The 21,036-nt window shown below is 57.7% G+C and overlaps 1 protein-coding gene across 1 annotated transcript; it reads right to left on the minus strand.

Annotated features, from left to right (window-relative positions):
* Positions 1-12,009: 12,009 nt before the first annotated feature.
* LOC135881568 (proton-coupled zinc antiporter SLC30A1-like) lies at positions 12,010-15,041 on the minus strand. The gene is made up of 3 exons (XM_065408229.1): positions 15,003-15,041; positions 13,072-13,669; positions 12,010-12,737 (listed from the first exon to the last, which is right to left on the minus strand). Exons 1-3 carry the CDS (start codon positions 15,039-15,041, stop codon positions 12,010-12,012), a joined length of 1,365 nt encoding a protein of 454 aa, XP_065264301.1.
* Positions 15,042-21,036: the final 5,995 nt, after the last annotated feature.

Here is a 21,036-nt window from a genome sequence, read left to right on the forward strand (position 1 = left end):
AAGCCAGGCCTCTCCTGGAGCAGCCATGGCTCTGAGCAGGATCCAGGCTTTCCCCAGGAGCTGAGAAGCTGCCCTTGGCAGCTCTGTCCTAGCAGTGATGAGCCATGTGTGTCTGTCTGAGCAGAGCCCCCCATCCACCCCAGCTGCTCCTGCTCCCTTTACTCCACATGAGTCACCCATGCCTCCAATGCGGGGCTGGCTCCCACCAGGGCTACTGTGCACAGTGCAGTTAGGGGCTGAGATCCAGGGAACAGACTGTCACTTCCTGCCCTTCCCCTGAACATGCTGATGGGGTCAGCATTGTCTGTAAGGGGTGGCTGGCTCCACCAGCCTCTTGTCATATACCTTGGCTGGTGTCTGTTTTAGAAACAGGGATGAATGGAGCCTTTCCGGATGCTTGTCCCCATTGTAAAGAGGGTGAATGTCAGTCCCTGAGACAAGATCACAGAGTAAGTCAGTGGCAGAGAATAAAACCTATCCTACTGCCCAGCCCCTTCTCCCTGCTCTAACCCATTGGTCCCCACCAGAGTCAGGGATAGAATCCAGGAGTCCTGGATAGAATCCAGGAGTCCTGGCTCCAAGCGTCTAGGACTCTTCCCTCCTAGACTGCCACTACTGGGGACAGCACCCAGGTCACGACTGCCAGGTTGTCTGCCCTAAGCATTAGCCCCCACTCCCCTACTAGAACCAAGGCTAGAGCGCCGGGGTCCTGGCTTCCAGCCCTCCCCATGCTTTGCCCTGGCTGCAGGCTTCGTCCCTGGGGTCTGTCTGGTTCCTGACTGTCAGGGCTGGGCCAGGGCAGGAAGAGTCTGTCTGGAACAGATACATGTGGCCGGGCAGCTTCCCATTGTCCATCCCGCCCGGGGCCGGCCCTGACAGTGCCCGTGACTCCGAGGGCTGGGCTGGGACGGGGGAGGCAGGAGGGCCGAGCTCCCTGCCCCATCTCTGCGGCCTCCGGGCGGGGGGGATCATCCGGGAGGAACCGAAATGTCCTTATAAGGCAGAGTTTTATGTTCCTTATGGCCACCTGCGTCTCCCCCCCCATTCAGGAGCCCCCGGGCTGCTCCGCCCCCTGGCAGCCCCAGCTAGGCTGGGGGCGGGGGATGAGCTCAGCTCCCCGACGGGATAAAACTTGCTGCAGCTGCTGGAGCGAAGCAGACGAAACGCGAGAGCAGAGTCGAGCGGTGCCAGCCCCGATCCCCCAGCGCCCCGGAGAGGAGAACCCCGATCCCCAGCGCTGAGCCCTGTCTCGCTGGAGACCAGAGTCCTGTGGCCCCAGTGACCTGACGCCGGTCCCCATCCAGCTACAGGCAGCGGCGGGTGAGTGAGACCGGGGCTGCAGGGAACCCCCATCCTCAGAGTCCTGGGACACCTGCCTGCAGGCCATTGGCCCACCCAAAGCCCCAGGGGTGTCTCCTTGTGAGGGTTGCTGCGTGGGGACAGCCAGCCCCCCCTTCCCCTGCGGAAGAACCTGTGGGATGGAGCCCCCAAGGAGCACATGGACAGTATTATCCTATTGATAGTTGTGGTTTCAGTTCCAGACCCCAATAGGGACAAACGGACTCCTGGGAGTCAGGACCCCTGGGTTCTGTCCCCAGCTCTGGGAGAGAGTGGGGTCTAGTGCGTGGGAGTGTGGATTGGGAATCAGGACCCCTGGGTTCTGTCCCCAGCTCTGGGAGGGGAATGGGGTCTAGTGCGTGTGAGTGCGGGTTGGGAATCAGGACCCCTGGGTTCTGTCCCCAGCTCTGGGAGGGAGTGGGGTCTAGTGCGTGTGAGTGCGGGTTGGGAATCAGGACCCCTGGGTTCTGTCCCCAGCTCTGGGAGGGAGTGGGGTCTAGTGCGTGGGAGTGCGGGTTGGGAATCAGGACCCCTGGGTTCTGTCCCCAGCTCTGGGAGGGGAGTGGGGTCTAGTGCGCGGGGGCACAGGTTGGGAATCAGGACCCCTGAGTTCTGTCCCCAGCTCTGCCACTGACTGGCAGTTTGTGTGAGTTCCTTCCCATCCGTGCCTCAGTTTCCTCTTTTGTGAAGTGGGGCAATGACCTTGCCCTGGCTCCCAAGGGCTGTATAGCTCCCTGGGATCTTGTAAGGAGGCAGGACTGGGGCAGAGTGCTCTGATGGAGGAATCATACCTACCCCAGTATCCTGTAGCATCATCTCATCTCAGACACTCACACTGTCCTCTCTCTTCCAGGAACCATGACCATCCTCCTGGGACTCTCGGCTCCAGTCCTCATGGCTGCTTGCCTCCTGATCCTGTGCCCAGAGGGGGCTCCGACGAGCATGGGAGGCTCCCTACCCCTTCCCCCGAAGGGCCAGAGCCACTGGCCCTGGCTCCAGGCCCAGGAGAGCAGCCCCCTTGCCTCCTCCACCCCCCAGCACGACTTGGGGACAGACTATTACAGCTATGAGGACTTCTCCACCCCGGATACCCCAGAGATGCCTGGCTTCCAGAACCCATCCCATCAGCCTTGTGTCTACCACCATTGCCGCCACCTACAGACAGCCTGTGCAGAGTTGAGCAAGGATACTGGTTGCCTGTGCCCTGGGGTGACTGGCCCAGATGTGACCCCGGAGCCGCCCCAGCTGGGGGCAGTGCATGTCACTGAGTCTGGGGCCAGCCTGCATTGGTGTGCCCCCTCCTCCACAGTGTGGGAGTACCGACTGATGTACCAGGCTGATGGGGGCCACACCATTGCTGGCCCCATCTTCAACAGCACTTTCCGGATGGCAGTGCTTGGGGGGCTGCACCCCAGCACCTCCTACCTGGTGTGTGTCATGGCAGCCAACCAGGCTGGTGCCAGCCCCACTGATGATGGGAGTCGGGCCCATGGACCGTGCCGCATCATCCGCACCCTGGCACCCCAGCTTCCCTACGCATATGTGGCGGCAGGACTGGCGGCCATGTTCGGCCTGGTGGTGGTGTCCGCGCTGACCTGGCACTTTGCCCTGCGCTCAAGGAGACGGCAGTTCCATGGCTCCCAGGACAACATCCTAGATGGGGAGGTGGGGCCAAGTGGGGTGGCCAATGGCTTATACAGGGGCGAGGAGCAGCTGTAGGGGCACCTGAACCCTCCAGCCCCCAGACACATACACTGCTGGCCTGGATCGGAGTCAGCCCCCATGGACTGTCCAGTGCAGTGGGGACCAGGGCTGGCGGAGAAGTGGAGTTAGCGGGGGACACCACCTGACCCAGCCAGAGCATGATGCCCTCCCCCACTCCACATGGGGTGAGGCCACTCAGGTCCTGATGCCCCCCCCATTTATTTATTTATTTATTTATTTATATAGTGAAAGGTGGGGGGTCCTGAAGCATCAAGGGCTGTGGGGAAGCCCCATGGCGGGGGAGGGGCAGAGGGACCTATAGGCAGAGGCCCTTGACAACCAGTATGAATCATTCTGAGTAAGGAGCCCATCCCGCACCAGACCACCTGTGCTGGCTCCAGTGGGTGGGGGAGTTGCCTGGGGCTCCCCCTGCTTGTTATGGGGGGAGGTCACCCCAGTTGCTGTTGCATGTCTGGCCTCGGGGCTGCACCCCGGGACCACCTTCCCCCCGCATAGCTGGGATGGCGTGGTGGGGGGAGGAGCCATGGCAGAGGGCTGGTCGCCGAGGTGGGGAGGCTGGGGGTGTTCTGTGCTGCTGGCAATGTGAACTTGTTTGTGTTGAATAAAGCCCAGAAGCAATGTCCTGGCCGCAGGTTTGTCCCTCGTCTCCTTCAGCTCCTCTCGGTTGCATGGAACAGTGAATCATCATGGTACCCCCCAGCGGGGCTCTTCCCCCCACTTCCTGGACAGTCTGTCTGGACCCAGCTCTGCTGGGGTTTCCGCTCACAGCCGCACCCAGCAGTGTCACCCTTGAACCACTGCCTGGAAAACATGATCCATCCCAGATGTGTGTGAGAGGGCCCCAGCTCAGAAGGCAATGGGAATGAGGAGCAGCCCCCGCCCTCCTCGCTCTGGGGGTTCTTGAGGAACGGCCCAGCTCTGTACCCTGACTGCTGGGGAAGCCATGGTGCCCAGGTATGTGAGGGGCAGCCCAGGACAGATGGTGCGTGTTGGGGGATGTTCTGCAGGTCCCAGGTAGGGTGACCATACAGCAAATGAGAAAAATCGGGACAGGAGGTGGGGGGTAATAGGAGCCTATATAAGAAAAGGACCCAAAAATGGGGACTGTCCCTATAAAATCGGGACAACTGGTCACCCTAGTCCCAGGCACAGGCGGGAAGGAGGTGTTGGGGCAGAGCTCACCCTCACTGCGCCGGCCAGCAGGGCTGAATGCATGGATTTGATACCGTCCGCATTCAGGGCTGGGCACCCAGTGCTAAGGGGCCTGGCTGGGCATGGAGGTGGGGAGATGCCTCTGTCTAGTCCAGCCCTCCTATGTGTGTGTCCTGACCCCAGCTGTGCTGAAGCCAGAGGGACCCCTGAGAGTGGATTGACACTGAGATGGGTCAGTAGGGGAAGGCGTTGCTCCTGTATTGTTGTGACGCAGCCATTCATGCTGCAAGTTGTGTAATCTGGGGAGACATCACCGTCCCCTGGCACAGGAACCCACTGGTATGGGATGCAGTGTAATAACGGGCCAAATTGCAGCCACTTCCCTTCCGGGCACTTGCTCACACAGACATGCAGGCACGTGGAGTAACATGTGTGCACAGAGAATGGCACGCACAGAGAAACATGCAGATACTTGTAATGACATCCAGACGCAGGCACTGCGAATGCCACACGCACAGACATGCACACACAGCATGTGCTAAGGGGGCCAAAGCCCAGCCCCTTCCCGTCCAGCCCCTCGCCGACAGACGGTGTCACACACACACACACACACACACACACACTCTCTCTCACACGCTCGCTGCCAGGCCAGGTTTTCCGTGCTCTCACCACGCTGGCTGCAGTGCTATGGAAGCCGGGTGTCAATGGTGGGCACTTTCAGAAGCTGGTCCTGAGTCACTCGCATGCCAGACGCTGAGCACCCCCCGAGCTGGCATGGCTTCCCAGCACCGCCCTGACACTCGCCCACAGACACTGAGCCCAGCACTCCCCTGCCATGGGGGTGTGAATGCTCAGGCTGGGGCGTGAGCCCAGGACCTGCCTCTCTGAATTAGGGCACTCTGGGGGAAGGGTCAGGTAGGACTGTGTGTGTCTGGGGCTCTCGCTGCTGGGCACTCAGACGCTTTGAGGGTGCAGTGATTTCCCAGGCGGCGCCTGATTACAAAGAGCTTAGAGTTTTGGGACAATCATCTGCCTTGAAAGCTGTGAACACCTTGGGTCTGATGCTCACACATGCACCAACACACATACACTGCAGCACATAATACACTCACTGACACACTCACTGTAACACACACTTGTTGACACTCACTGTAACATAAATGCACACCACACACCAACATATGCTCACTATAACACCCCCACACATACACTGAAACATGCTCATTGACACACACACACTCACTCACTGGAACACTCTCACACTCATTGACACTCGCTGTAACACACAATCACTATAACACACACATTTACACACACTTACTGTACCACACACACACTCCATGTAACACACATACCAAACACACACAACACACTCACTGGAACAGGCTCACTGTACCACACACTCACACTGACATATCACACACCGACCCACATGGTCACAGAAAAACACACACACCATGTTACACACATGTCACCCACACTCACTGTCAGACACTCACACAGACACATATATTCACTGTAACACACACCCCGCCCCTCCACACAAACACCACGTCACACACAAAGACACACTCTTTGTAACCACTTCCCCCTCCATGCATGTGCATTTGCCCCTGGCCTGTCTGGACACATGCTGTGTGCTTCTTGGTGCCACGCAATGCTGGCTGCAGCCCAGTGCACAGAGGGTTAAGGGTGGCACCAGTGATTGGGGCTGGAGAGGGGAGGACGGGACAAAGCCTCTTTCATTCCCTGCTTGGAGAGTTTCCTGTCTGACCTACATACCTCCCCACGCTGCCCTGGGCCAAGGCCACTGGCTCTGTCCCAGCAGGCATGGGAGGGGGCAGTTTAGCTGAGCCAGGAGGTAGTGGGGGGAGTAGTGTCAGGAGGGGCCGTGGGAAGGGAAGGAAAAGAAAGGGTCCAGCTGAAGCAGAGCAGAGGATGGGACAGGAAAAGCCATGATGGGGAGGGAGGGGGAAGCATGAGCCCCAGCCCGTTCCCATGACGGGCCTGCCCTGGGGAAGGTGCTTCATGGCATTCAGGGCAACAATCCCCCCTGCCCCCACAATACAGATCAGTTCCCCCACCCCTGGGTAGTTGTGTCCCATGCTGAGATGGGAACCCCCAACCGCTTGGCCCTGAAGCCTGGTTAAAGGGGCTGCCCGTCCCGAGGCCCCAGACACTGAGCCTCAGGTACCCCACTCCTTGGCCATGGGACCCCCAGCCTGGCCCACTCTCCAGGGCAGGGACTATGGGTGTGGGGAGAGAACTTGGCACTACACACACACACACACACACCTTCCTTTGCCTGGAGAGCTCAGAGAATATTACAGTCATGAAAGACAGACACAAAACAGGGGCACAGCTGGGAAAAGACTGATCACACTCGCTAGACCCAACTCCTCTCTCAGAGCTGGGGATACAACCCAGGAGTCCTGGCTCCCATCTCAGCCCTAGGTGTAAATTCATGATACTTCCTGTGGCAGATTGGGAGAAATGTCTATATCCCGGTGTGACCTCCTCCTGGGTCTGTGAATGCACCATTGTGTATCGGGACCTTCCCGGAGGAGTGTGACTTTCATGTTATGTTTCATGTCCATAGTTAATTGGCGCATCCACTGTGCAGTGGGGGCTGGACACCTAATGGAAAGACTATGGCATGTGTCTTGATCACTTGATGGCAACAAGACAGACTGGCTTTCCCCTGCTGGGAGTGCCTTTGCTACCCTAGGGCCATTACCTCGGACTGACCCTCTCCACAGAAGCAGCTGGAGCCTGCATCTCCCCCAACAGAAGCACATGGGAAAAGGAGGGTCCAAGATGATTTTAAAAGGGGGGGGCTTCCCTAAGTGAGGCCAGTCCATCGTTCCGTGCCTGGCGGTAAGGCTAGGAGGAGGCAGGGTGGTATGGCTTAAGGATGCTGGACATCCTTAGGCCTCCCAGGATAGGTGAGATCAGCCTGGGGCCGGGAGCTGCAGTCAGGGCTCTGTGTTGTGTCATTGACTCAGTGTGGATCTCTAGGTAGTTTGGTTAAGAGCAATGTGCCTGTGGTTCAGAAATGCCTTGGCCAAGCCCCTGTTCTGTTGCGGGCTGGGTTAAATCTCCTTAAACTGTTGTGACTGCCACTCCTCATTGATGAGTGCTGTAAGAGACAGCTAGGCAGCCCCACCTTAGCCAAGGGGTATGCCAGCCCGCCTGGGAATTTGGCCTATGGGCAGAGGGCTCTCCAGGGTATTTGGGTAAGAGCGAAGCAGGTCAAAACAAGAGTCAGACACAGTCTGAAGAAGCAGCTGGCAGCGCAAGCCAGTAGCAAACCTAGAGTGCTTTGGGGGGTGGGGGGGAAGGAGGCTCTGTCTGGGGCTGTGAGCAAGGACACTGCCTCCTGTTGTTTGGTGCCGCCTGTGTTGGGGGGAACAGGACTTTGTACATTCCATGTAAATACACAGGATTGTACCAAAGGGCCCAGACTCCGTCGTCCAGGCTCCTCCCAGCTAGAATCACCTCCAGGGCCCTGGGCTTTGACCAACCACTCAGGTCAAAAGTGGGGAGATGTGTCCGAGCACCTGTGGCCCAGAGGACTCCGAGGAGATGTGTCTGGAGCACCTGCGGCCCAGGGACCTCTGGGGAGATGTGTCTGGAGAACATGTGGCCTGGGAGACTGTCCAAGCACAAGGGGCTTTGGCAGGCTGGGGTGCTGGCTCCAAGGTGTAAGGCAGCCAGACTGTGGGGTCTCCATAGCCCTAGGAAGAGCTCAGACCTGGGGGCTGCACCTGGGAGGCCACTTAGAGATCCAGGGCTGGGAACAGTGACCTGGCTCAACCCAGACGGCTTGGCAGCTGGGTCCCCTCACAATGGTCAGGTGTCCATTCAGAGGAGGGGCAGGGGGAAGAACAGGCTGTGACAACCCCTACCCTCTCCCTCCACTCCCCTGCACATGGAGTCACTCAGGATCCCCACAAGATATTCTGCAAGAGTTGCGGGGTTAGCCCCGCGCAGATGCTAGAGCCAGGGAAATGGAGCAGGGTCTGGGCGGGGCAGTGGGAGCAGGATCCAGGGGAAATAGCTGGCAAAGGGGGAGCAGAAGGGGAAGAGGGAGCATGGGAGGGGGGCAGGTTGTGGGGAGGGATGCTGGGGGTGGGACCTGAGGGGAGGGGTGCAATCTGGCATGGAGGGCAGGGGTAAAGGGCAGGGTTGTGAGAGGTACAGGGGACAGGGCCTATGGGCATTGCCCCCACACAGAATTTTCAGGAGGTTGCCTAGCAACTGGGACGCCCCACAGACCTGGCCCAGACCAATCCAGACGGGGTGGGTAGGGGCTTTCACCTGAGACCCCCCCCTCCCAATTCCCCTGGCCCCAAGCCCTGGCGAAGGCTGCTGGGAGGCTGGGGGGAGGAGTCGGTTCCTGGTGGGGAAGCTGCCCTTGGGGTCACATTTCCCCCGTGGCAGGATGAATGGGCTGCTCTGGTCCAGGCTGGTTCCGAGCTGTTATCCCCCCTTCTCCTGCTGGGTCCGGCATCACCATGGCTGCCCCATGCCTCCCAGTGCGGATCATCTTCTGGTGAGTGGCAGAGATAACCCACTGGTACCCCCTACCCAGGGCACCCCCCACCCAGCACCGCCCCATGGGCATTTCTCACCCAGCACTGCCGCCCGAGGGCACCCCTCACCCAGCTCTGCCCCCCATGGGCACCCCTCACCCAGCTCCACTCCCATGGGCACCCCTCACCCAGTTACACTCCCCATGGGCACCTCTCACTCAGCACCACCCCCAGGGGCACTCCTCACCCAGCATTGCCCCCCAGGGAACCCCTCACCCAGCTACACCCCCCATTGGCATACCCCATATAGCTCCACCCCCATGGGCACACCCCATATAGCTCCACCCCCCATGGGCACCGCTCACCCAGCAATGCCCCCAATGGCACACCCCATACAGCTGCACCCCCCATGGGCACCCCTCACCCAGCAATGCCCCCATGGGCACACCCCATACAGCTCCACCCCCCCATGGGTACTCCTCACCCAGCACTGCCCCCAATGGCACACCCCATACAGCTCTGCACCCCCATGGGCACCCCTTACCTAGGACTGCCCCTTCCCTGGGCACCTCCTACCCACAACTGCCCCCCTAAGGGTACAGCCCACCCTAGGCACTGGGTCCCTGCCTCAACCTCCCTTCTCACCCCCACAATTCTGACACACCTGGCACTGGGCCTCTGCCCAAACTCCAACCTTCCTGCCCACACTGATTCCCTTTCAGCATGGGGCCGCTCCACACTGATGCTGGGCTCTGTTTCCCTTGTAGTGGCAGCTGAGGATACAGAAGCCGGGTGAGTAAAGAGCCTCCCCCCACATGTTTCCCCCACCCCCACTGTGAGAGACACAGCTTGTGTGCCCCCCATTCCACCTGTGTGCCCTCCCAGTGCCCCCATGTGCCCCTGGCTTTCACTGTGCCTTCACGCCTTCATATGTGGGGGATGGTTCCTTGGGGTTCCCAGCCCTTCCCCCTAGGGACGCGCCCCCAGGGTCCCTCCTGCAGAAGGAGCTGGGCCCAATGGCTGGTGGTGTCTCCCTCTCTGAGGAGTGGGGTGCCCTGGGTGATGCCAAAGGGTAGGACGCAGGGGGGATTTGTGGGCCTAACAGGCTCCCTGGGGCTGGGAAAAGGGGAGCAGTGGTGGGGCCCTCCCCCACTCCAAGTCATTGACCTTCCCCTCCATCTCTCCTTCTGCTCCCCCTAGTTCCTGCAGCTGCAGGAGTTCCTAGAGAAACGCTTCCCAAATCAGTTGGAGATTGTGAGTGACTGGGGTCAGGCTGGGGCTTGGGGACCAGGTGCAGGAGGGGCGGGGGGCCTGGGTTTGGTGGGACAGGGAATCAGGGTTGGGAGCTGTTCCAGCACCAGCAGGGCAGGGTTAGAGCAGGGAGCCCCACTCCGCTCACCTGAGCCCCCAAGGGCATCCCCCAGATTTGTGTGGGGATCACATGCCCCATGGCTCCTCAAGGTTTCACCCCCACTCTGGGACAGCTCTCCATAGGGCCCATGCTTCCCCCAACCGGCTAACCCCACACTCGCTCTCTCTCCAGACAGGGGAAATGGCCCCCGGCTCTGGGGCCTTCGAGATTCTTCTCCCTGACAGTGGCCAGGTCCTGCATTCCAAGATCGTGAGTACCCAGCAGGCACTGTGTGTTGGTACCTCCCGGCTGGGGCTGCTGAGGGGCACTGTGCTGGGGGCACATCCCCGGCTCTGGGGGGCACTCTGCAAGGGGGACATCATTGGCTTTGAGGGCTCTGGGGGGCAGTCTGCGGGGGGCACATCCTTGGCTTTGAGAGTTCTGGGGGGCACATCCTCGGCACTGGGGGGCAGTGTGCTGGGGGCACATCCTCAGCTGGGGGGGCTGGACAGGGGCACTGTGCGGGGGGGCACATCCTCAGTTTTGGAGGGGCTGGTCAGGGGCACTGTGCTGGAGGCACATCCCCAGCTCTGGGAGTGCTGGGGGGCACTGTGATGGGGGCACATCCTTGGCTTTGGGGGGCTGGGCAGGGGCACTGTGCTGGGAGCACATCCCCAGCTCTGGGGGTGCTGGGGGGGCACTGTGCTGGGGGCACATCCCTGTTTTGGGAGGTGGAGTAGGGGTACACATCCCCAGCTTTAGGGGGGCCTGGGCAGAAGGGCAGGGTATCATGGGCAGCACAGACTGACCCGTCCCCTGGTCCCATAGAACGGTGATGGCTACGTGGACAGTAACGCCAAGGTGCAGCGCATCTGTGAAGGCATCAGCAAGGTCCTGAAACAGTAGCAAGCAGGGATTGGGTAAGAGAACCCTGGCTGAGGGGTTGTTGGAGGGGTTAGGAGCCCAGTGGGTTAGGGGGTCATGTCCCAGCGCGGGTGGGGTCAGCGCTCTGTTGGAGGTTGAGGGATATGGTCCAGCCCACGTGGGGTCACAGGAGATTGGGATAGCTCAGTGGTTTGAGCATTGGCCTGCTAAACCCAGGGTTGTGAGTTCAATCCTTGAGGGGGCCACTTAGGGATCTGGGGCAAAATCAGTACTTGGTCCTGCTAATGAAGGCAGGGGGCTGGACTTGATGACCTTTCAAGGTCCCTTCCAGCTCTAAGAGAGAGGATATCTCTAGGACACGCCCCTGGCTGTCAGGGGAGGAACTGACACTGCCCATCTCCCCTTTCTCTGCACAGGGTGCTGTGGTTTCCAGGGCAGCACATGATGGGATCAGCCGAAAGGGAGTCACAGCCCAGGCCAGTCCCTGACCTCCCCCCGATGCTCCAACCCCTGTGGCTGTCGCCAAGCAATAAAGAGCAACATCCTGGCAGGCAACTCCATGCCCTTTATTTACAGGGAATGCAGCGCTCTGAAAGGAGAGGCCCCCCGTCCTGCGGCACATCCTGTCCTGAGCCCTGTGGGGAGCCCCCATCCTGTGCCATGGCCTGTCCTGAGTGCTGAGTCCAGGGGCAGCCCTGTCCCGCAGCACGGTAGGTTCCAAATCTCCATAGTGCCGCTGATCCTTGGAGGCGGGTTTCTGCTCCTCACTTCATTCTCAGTCTTCAGGGCTGCCAACACCCCTACACGCCCCGGCTCCTCCCTCCAGGAATCTCACATGGGCCTGGGGCAGGCAAAGAGCAGCGGCATGGCGGAGGGGTGGGGGAGCTGGCACAGTTCTCTACTCCCCAAGCTGCCTGAGGAGTGTGGGGAGCAGACGCTGCTCATGGGGAGTGGCTGCCATGGCCCCCGCTCACTCCAGGACATGTCCCTTTTAAGTGCTGGTTCAGAGGTGGCTCCCATGGCTCACACTGTGGTCTCGTACTCCAGGATCACCGTGGGGCTGGAGAATGGGAGTGACGGGTGCCTCTTCCTGGGGGCCTCACCCCCCTCCATGCAGCCATCACCCCCACCTGCTGCCATGCAGCACGGTCCCTGAAGTGCACCGAACTCGGGCTGCACCGTGGCTGTGTGGATCCCATGTTCCCAGAACACCTGCTGGATCCTCCTGGCCACAGCCTTGTAGGAGGCAGTGTCGAGGCACCAGACATGGGCCGTGGCCACCAGGCTGTAGGCACTGTCCAGCTGCCAGACATGGAGCTCATGCAGGGCTGCCACCCCCTCCGTGCTCCTCAGATGCGACTCAAGTCGCCCTAGGTCCAGATGGTCGGGCACAGCCTGCAGCAGCACCAGGGCAGAGCCCCGCAGGGAAGGGGCACCCAAAAGGATCAAAGCCAGCACCACAACCACACAGAGCCCAGGGTCCAGGTACAGCAGCCAGCAGGGCCCCAGCTCTGCCAGGGCTGGCGCAGGGCTGCCCAGGGGCCAGCATGGCATCCCAGTGCAGGGGGGCAGGCAGGCCACTTGCTCCACACATGGGGGCCACAGCAGGTGGAAGGCAAGTGAATATAGCAGCACGGTGGCAGGGCCCAGGGAGGCAGCCAGGAGGTGAAGGCAGAGAGCCAGCCAGGCACCAGACTCCTCTGCAGGCAAGCACCCGTCCTCTAGCCAAGGCTGCCTGTTCCCCAGCAGGTCTGTGCAGGGGGGAAGGAAGAGGTGTGAAAATGGTATGGGGGCAGCATGTCATGCTACAGCTTGGGGGCAAGAGTCACAGGGCAAGGTGGGGGGGGGGCAAAGGAGCAAAGACTATGGGAGTCATAGGGCAGGCTCAATTCTTACTTAAGCAAACTCCGACACCCAAAGCTGAAGGAGTGGCCCAGTACCCCTTCCCCCTACACCGCTCCCCAAACATCTCAATCCATGCTGACACAGCAGGCCTGGCCTGGTACCACTCCCCAGCTCAGCCCTCCCCTCTAGCTGAGAGACAGGCCTGGCCCGGTACGCCCCCTCCCCCCCAGCAGGACTCACCTTGTGTCTCCTGGGCAGATCTGCCTGTGGCTGCGCCCTCTCTGCTGGTGCTGGCATGGCCGCAGTGGGGACTCTTTGCTCGAGCGGGATGGTGCTGCCCATCCAGCCTCACCCTGGCAAGATGAATGAGGAGCCCAGCAGCCCCGACTCCCACCAGTGCCAGGGGCCGCTCTGTCACCTGGGGGTGCCCTGCCCGGTGCAGTGCCCTGGGCAGCAGGGCCAGGCACAGTGCTGTCAGGAACACGCCACACACCAGGGTCCCTGCCACCCGGGCCCGCACCCATCCGAAGGTGTTCCTGCAATCGGGGTGTGCTCCGCAGGCCAGCTGGCCATCCAGCAGAGCCACCCCCAGTGCTAGCACCATCCCCAGCGTCTGGAGTGAGCAGGAGAGAGCCAGCAGGGAGCCTGTGACCCGGCTGGCCACCACCTCTGCCAGGAACAGGCCGATGGCAAGACAGAGCTGGGCAGTTAGCCAGCCCTGGTGCCCCCGCAGCCCTCGCCCTGCCAGCCAGCCCTGGTGCCCTGTCCGCATCGGCAGCCTGGGCAGTCCCATCCCTACCCCAACAGTGCCTGCCCCCATATGGGCTCTTGTCCCCGTCTAGCCTCTGGACTCCTGTCCCTACCCCAACCCACTCTCCTGGCAGCCTTGTCCCTGCCCCAGCAGCCTTCTCCCTACCTGGGCTCTGGGCTCCAGTCCCTGCCCCCACTGCTCTGCACTTGTCGCCAGGAGTTTGCACTCGGAGTGACCGGTGCACACAGTCCCGTTGTCCCTGGGGGTTCCTTAAAGGGACAGCACTCTCTCCCTCCCCCTGTGGCTGCCTGCCCAGCCCACCACCAGCTGGCAAGCACAGCACACAGGCTGCTCCCAGTCTCACAGCCCTCGACTCAGCAGGAAGATGTTTCCTCTTCTCTCTGCAAGCTGGGGTGGGAGTGAGCAGGTACCCCCATTCCTGGGGTCCGCATGGGGCAGCTCAGACATGGGAACCCCAAGGGCCGATGTACTGGGGAAACTGGGAATCCCAGCTCTACCCAGGGAGTCAGCACTGCAGAAAACTGGGACTCCCAGCACCAGCAGAGGCTTCATAGATTTCAAGGCCAGAAGGGATCAATCACTATGATCATCTAGTCTGACTTCCTGTATAATGCAGGCCTCCCTGCATTAATTCCTGATTGAACTAGAGGAGATGTGTTAGAAAAATATCCTATCTAGAATTAAAAATTGTCAGTGATGGAGAATCCACCAGGACCCTTGGTAAATTGTTCCAATGGTTAATTACCCTCACTGTCAAAACTTTACGCCTTATTTTCAGTCTGAATGTGTCTAGCTTCAATTTCCAGCCATTGGATTGCGTTCTACCTTTCTCTTGTAGATCAAAGAGCCCATTATTAAATATTTGTTCCCCATGTAGGTACTTACAAACTATTATCAAGTCACACCTTAACCTTCTCTTTGTTAAACTAAATAGATTGTGCTCTTTGATTCTACCACTATAAGGCATGTTTTCTAATTCTTTAATCATTCTCATTGCTCATATCTGAATCCTCCAATTTATCAACATCATTCTTGAATTGTGGGCACCAGAACGGGGGACAGTATTCCAGCAGCAGTCACACCAGTGCTAAATACAGAAATCTTCTGTACCTAGTTGAGATTCCTGTTTATGCATTCCAGGATTGGATTAGCCTTTTGGGCCACAGAGGTGCACTGTGGACTCATGTTCAGCTGATTATCCATCACAACCCACAAATCTTTTTTCAGAGTCACTACTTCCCAGGATAGTCCCCCATTGTTTGTATGGCCTACTTTCTTTATTCCTAGCTGTATACCTTTACATTTAGTTATATGAAAAGATATATTCTTTGCTTGCACCCAGCTTACCAAGAGATCTAGATTTGCTCTGCATCAGAGACCTGTCCTCTTCACTACTTACCACTCCCCCAATTTTTGTGTCATCTGCAAATTTTATCATTGACGATTTTATGTTTCTTCCATGTACACCTCTATCCCGATACAACGCGACCCGATATAACATGAATTCGGATATAAAGCGGTAAAGCAGCGCTCCGGGGGGGTGGGGCTGCGCACTCTGGCGGATCAAAGCAAGTTCGATATAACGCGGTTTCACCTATAACGCGGTAAGATTTTTTGGCTCCCGAGGACAGCGTTATATTGGGGTAGAGGTATAATTAATGAGGAAGTTCAATAGCATATAGGGTCCAGAACTGATCCTTGGGGGACCCACTGGAAACACATGTTGTCAGATGCTACCGGTGTGGTGCTCAGCTTTCTCCTATGTTGATATCACTCGGCTGCGTGCGTGTGTTCCCTCTGTGTGCTGCCCCAGCTCTGCGCAGACAGCTGACCCAGCAGACCCGAAGAAAACCCCCAATAACCACAGAGTCTAGTAAGATGCAAAGTCACGTCGACTAGGTTTATTGCGACCTTGGACACAATTGCAGTTCCCCATAGATTACTTAGTCTAACGGGCATACTACTAATAGATGCCTCTTGGCAATGGACCCGGCTCAGTGGCGGGACTTTCCACTGCCCCCGTGGCCGGACAAAGACACCCACTCAGGGATACATTCTTATACACAGGTAGAAACAAGTTACACATCACTCCTGACGTATTGAGGTGCAACCCCTCTACGTAGCAAGGTGCTGCCTCTCACCTTGTACAGATTGGTTCGATCAAAACAACTCTATCCATCATTTTATCCTTTTGCCCCTGTCATTGGGATGAGTCGGCCTGTTCCATGTTATCTGTGGAATGTTCCAGTATAGTGTGTCTTGGTACCATGTTTGTACTTTAACTTTGCTAGGAGAATATATATTTATGCAACATCAGCCCTTTCCTTGCCAGCTTCTGTGAGCAGGGCCTGCCTCTGGCTCACAGCTTAACTTTGCTTTATGTTAGCAAAGTCTTGACCATTTCTTTAGTTCAGGCCTCAGGAATCATACTGGGCCTTTATTAGGGCCTTCACTTACTACAACACACATGCTTGATGATGATTCCCTGTTTACAGTTACATTTTGAGACCTATCAGTTAAGCCAGTTTTTAAATCCATTTAATGTGGGACATGTTAATTTTATATCAGTCTAGTTTTTTAATCAAAATGTTGGGCAGTACCAAGTCGAACACTTTACAGAAGTCTGAGTATATTACGTCAACTCTGAAATACGTCAACACTATTACCTTTATCAACCAAACTTGTAATTTCATCAAAAAAGATATCAAGTTAGTTTGCCAAGATCTATTTTCCATAAAACCCTGCTGATTTGCATACATTACCCTCGTTTAATTCTTAAATGAGCCCTGAATCAACTGCTCTGTTATCTTGCCTGGGATCAATGTCAGGCTGACAGGACTATAATTACCCAGGTCATCCCGTTTACCCTTTCAAAAAATGGCCCAATGTTAGCTTTTTCCAGTCTTCCAGAACTTCCCTAATGCTCCAAGACTTATTGAAAACCAACAGTAACAGTCCAGAAACCTTGTCAGCCAGCTCTTTTCAAACTTGTGGATGCAAGACATCTGGACCTGCTGATTTTAAAATGTCCCACTTCAGTAGTTGCCGTTTAACATCCTCCAGAGATACTAGCTGAATGGAAAGATATGAGTGGAATGGTTATTATTACCATATGATGAGACTATATCATGTTTTTCCCCCAAATACAAAACAGAAATATTGATTTAATGCTTCTGCCTTTTCTGCATTATTATTGATTGTTCTACCATTTCCATCTAGTAATGGACCAATACCATTGTCAGGATTCTATTTGTGCCTAATATATTTTAAAAACTCCTTATTGTCCTTAACTCTGCTGGTCATAGATTTTTCCTTGTTTCTGTTTGCTTCCCTTATCAATTTTCTGCAATGCCTAACTTCTGATATATATTCATTACTATCAACGTCCCCTTTTTTCCATGTGTTTCTCTCTCTATATATATATTTAATCTCTGCCCTCTCTTCCCCTCTAAACCAGGTCAGTTTTTTAACCAGCACAGTCTTCTTCCTCAGTTCTCAGATTGAAGCTTTTTGTGCATTAGTAAGGTGTTCTTAAATGGTTTTAACTGGGGTAACTGGTAATCCCAGCTCCACTCAAGGGAGTCTGTACTGGGGTAACTGGGAATCCCAGCCCCATTGACGGGGGGGCTCTCTACTAGGATATCTATGTGACACAGTGGGATATGTCTATATCAAACTGTGAAGTCCATTTTGTATGATGTAACCCTGATGAAGGTGAACCTATTTAAATGCCTCCAGCCAGTTTCCCTACCCAGCCCAGGGGCGTGGCAGCTTGCTAAAGGCCCAGCACGGAGAATCCACCAGGACTCATAATCTGCAGCTGTTGCGGTCAAATGACTCTTGAGCGGTGAGCTACCCACCTGGACCTCTTCTGCACAGGTGCCTGGCTGGGGGGAGGGTATGGGAGCTATCCAGCTAACCACCCAGCCAAAGAAGGAAGAGAGTGGGGTGCTACACTGAGTGGGCGGCAGCCATTGCCACATGGAAGCAGAAGAGCAAGGACAGGAGGAAGCTGAACAGCCTGAAACACCAGCAGGGGCCTTGGATGCACAGGATGGGGGAGATCCAGCAGCGTGGGGGTTTTGGACTTTTGTTATTTTCCAGAGATCCGTTACTCTTGAGTGCTTTTGAAGAATAAAGTGACTGTGGTTCAGAGCTGCCTTTGTTAACTCTGTGTTCCCTGCGTTCCTGCCGTATTGTCCCTCAAGAGGTTAAACTAGAAGCCCAGAGCACCCACAGCCAGTGGGATGTGTGTGTAAGCAACTAGGGGTTCAGGAGGCCTGGGGCATCAGTTCTGGGGTTGAGGGCAGCTGGACTGCGGAGCCCCATGGGTAGGGTTACCATATTTTAATTTTAAAAAAGGAGGACACTCCACAGGGCCCCGGCCCCGCCCCAACTCTGCCCCTTCCCTGCCCCCTGACCCGCCCCAATTCCGCCCCTTCCCCGCCCCTTCCCCAAAGTCCCCGTCCCAACTCTGCCCCCTCCCCTGAACGCTCCGCCTCCCTGCTCCTCCCCCTCCCCTGCTTCCCGCGAATCAAATGTTCGCGGGAAGCCTGAAACAGGGAGGCAGCAGGTAAGCTGGGACTGGGGCGGGGCACGGCGGGGCCCCCCCGGCCGAGCGGCTCCCTCTGGCAGCCGGCCGGCCCAGGCCAAGAGGCTCTGGCCCCGGCGTCTCCTGCCCAGCTCGGCTCGGGCCCTGGGGCGCCGGCCCTGGTTCCGGCCGAGTGGCTCCAGCCCGCCCTGGCCCCGGCGGCCCTGGCCGAGCACCGCCGGCTCCAGCGGCCCCGGCCCCCGGCCGAGCACCGCCAGCCCCCGGCCGAGCACTGCCGGCCCCAGCGGCTCCGGCCCCCGGCCGAGCACCACGACCCCTCCCTCCCTATTTTCCCGGACATGTCTGGCTTTTTGGGATTTCCTCCTGGATGGGGATTTGAGGCCCAAAAAGCCGGACATGTCCGGGAAAATCCGGACGTATGGTAACCCTACCCATGGGGTCCATGCCTGGGAGGGCAATCAAGAAACCCAGGGCTGGGAACAATTACCTGGCTTGACCCAGACTCAGCTCCACCTCGGTCCCTTCACAACAGACAGGACATAGATCACACGCTGCCACGTTCACAGTGTAATTGACAGAGGTTTGCCTGCGTGTGGCTGGGCCCAGCTGGCCTCTGCAGGATTGGCCTCTTAGGGTGGGGCTGGTGCCTCCTCGGTGCCAGGTGGCTCCTCATCCCCAGTGTCGATGTCATAGTGGGGTGGGGCCTGCCTGTGCCCAGTGCGGTGCGCATACTCCACCACCCGGACATGCCCGTCGGGGCCCACCAGCTGCCGGTAGCGGGGGCAGCCCACAGCGTAGAACAGCTGCTCTTTGATCCTGCGGCCCCATTCTAGCCCATGGCCTGGGGTCTCTGCTGGACCCAGCTCCCGTTCCACCAGTGAGCGGAACAGCTGCTGATACTGGCCCCGGGATAGGCCATGGATCTGGAGTGGCTGAACAGCCTGGGCCTTTGCCCTCCTCCTCACCCTGAGGGGCTGGCGGCTGCAGAAGACGCTGGCTGTTGTGGGTCCGGAGGGCATAGAGGCCCAGGGTCCCTGTGAGAAAGGGCAGAGCTAGAGTGAGAGGCCAAACTAGAACTCAGAGCTGCTCTCCCCACCCCGCCAGCAATCCCCTGTCACTGCCTTGTACAAGACCTGCTGGCTGGGGGTGTGGGGCCCTCCACCTCACATAAGTCAGCCATATAATAACGCCCATGCTGCACCCTCTGGAGGCCCCCCTTCATCTGAGCGTCTCAGCACTTTTTACCCAGTAATTCACTAACCCCACCAGGAAGGAATCATGGGGAGCACTGAGATGGAGATGCCTCTGGTGAGGGGCGGGGGCTGTTTGTACATGGGTCCTTCACCTGGCACTGAGATGCAGCCACCTCTGGGGTGGTGCACAAGGGCTCTTCATACAGGGAACCCTCGTCAATGCTGAGATGCAGGTGCCTCATGGGTGGTGTTCAGGGACTGTTTATACAGGGATCCCCTGGTAGGGTTAGATAAGATGCCTTGTTCGTTCTTGTAGGATCTCTAAGGATCACTGATCTGCATGGGGGTCCTGGCCTGGGCTGTGGCTCTGAGCCAGTCCCCCAGATCCCTGGCCCACAATTGTTATCCAGCTGTACCAGCATTGTTGCCCCCCAACTCACCTGACTAGCTTTGTACCCTGGGCCCTGATGTGTTTGCCGTCTCCTTCTGACTGAGGCCGGCCCCACTCTCTCCGAGCTGGGGGCTCTTCGCACGCTGCCCTCAGCGTCTGGCCAGCTGCAGTAGTTGTGCTCTTGTGCAACAATATTCCCAGATGCCCAAGGGGCTGGAGGGATGCTGAGAGCTGGCCATGCCGGGTAGAACAAGGCTGGGCCTGGCCCATGAGGCATGAGGCCTAGGTGTGATCCTGCATCTGGGGGCTGCTGCAAGGGGAGGATAGACAGACAGATGAGGGGGTGAAAGGGACTACAGTGCTCAATATGACAGTATCTGACATTTCGCTAGTGAGATCCCAACATGCACTGCAGGCAGTATATATACAGAGACTGCTGCCTCTGCTACTGAGATGCAGTTGCCTCTGGGATGGGGGCGTGACAGCTGTTTACACAAGGATCCCTCATCCAGCACTGAGATGTGGCTGGCTCTGGGGTGAGGTATGGCAACTGTTTATACAGGGATCCCTTGCCCAGAACTAAGATGCAGCCCCTTCTGGGGTGGGGCACAGGGGCTATTTACACAGGGATCCCTCATCCAGCGGGGAGATGCAGCTGCCTCTGGGGTGGGGCAAGATGAGGCAGCCATTTGACATACACACAACAAACGGGGGTAGCTCAGTGGTTTGAGCATTGGCCTGCTACACCCAGGGTTGTGAGTTCAATCCTTAAGGGGGGGCCATTTAGGGATCTGGGGCAAAAATCTGTCTGGGGATTGGCCCTGCTTTGAGCAGGGGGTTGGACTAGATGACCTCCTGAGGTCCCTTCCAATCCTGATATTCTATTCTATGAACTCCTCCCATCCACTGCCTCTCACCATCCTGACCAGCCCAGGTGCCTCCAGCCCCTCACTGGTGCTGGGCCAGGAAGGTCAAGGTTCTGCCCATGTGTGCAGGTTCCGGATGCAGGGCATCACCGAGGAAACATTTGTGGCCTCGGCTGGGATGTTCCAACCTGAGCGGTGTCATGCTGGGTTAGGGAGATGTCTCTTACAGCCCCATCTCACACCACATGTGCCCTCAAAGCAAAGTCATCTCCTCTTTCACCTGCCCCGTAGACCAAGAGAGGAGCAAAGAGACTCCACCCCTCACCCAAGACCTCACCCCCCAGGTTCAGATCAGGCTCCTTGTCTCAGCTCCCATCTCCCTGGGTAAAATCAGGCTGCCACCCCCACATCTGTCTTGGAGTAACAACAGC

The sequence above is a fragment of the Emys orbicularis genome, chromosome 7, assembly GCF_028017835.1.
Source record: "Emys orbicularis isolate rEmyOrb1 chromosome 7, rEmyOrb1.hap1, whole genome shotgun sequence".
Classification (NCBI taxonomy): Eukaryota; Metazoa; Chordata; order Testudines; family Emydidae; genus Emys; species Emys orbicularis.

Bases quoted from the DNA above. Each gene is read 5' to 3' on its own strand.
- LOC135881568 (XM_065408229.1), bottom strand. From the start codon at position 15,041: ATGATAAAATTTGCAGATGACACAAAAATTGGGGGAGTG. The intron at 13,670-15,002 runs GTAAGTAGTGAA...TCCAGAGGCTAG, and splicing joins ACACAAAAATTGGGGGAGTG to ACGGGGACAAGAGCCCATAT. The intron at 12,738-13,071 runs GTGAGTCCTGCT...CCCCCTGCACAG, and splicing joins ATCTGCCCAGGAGACACAAG to ACCTGCTGGGGAACAGGCAG.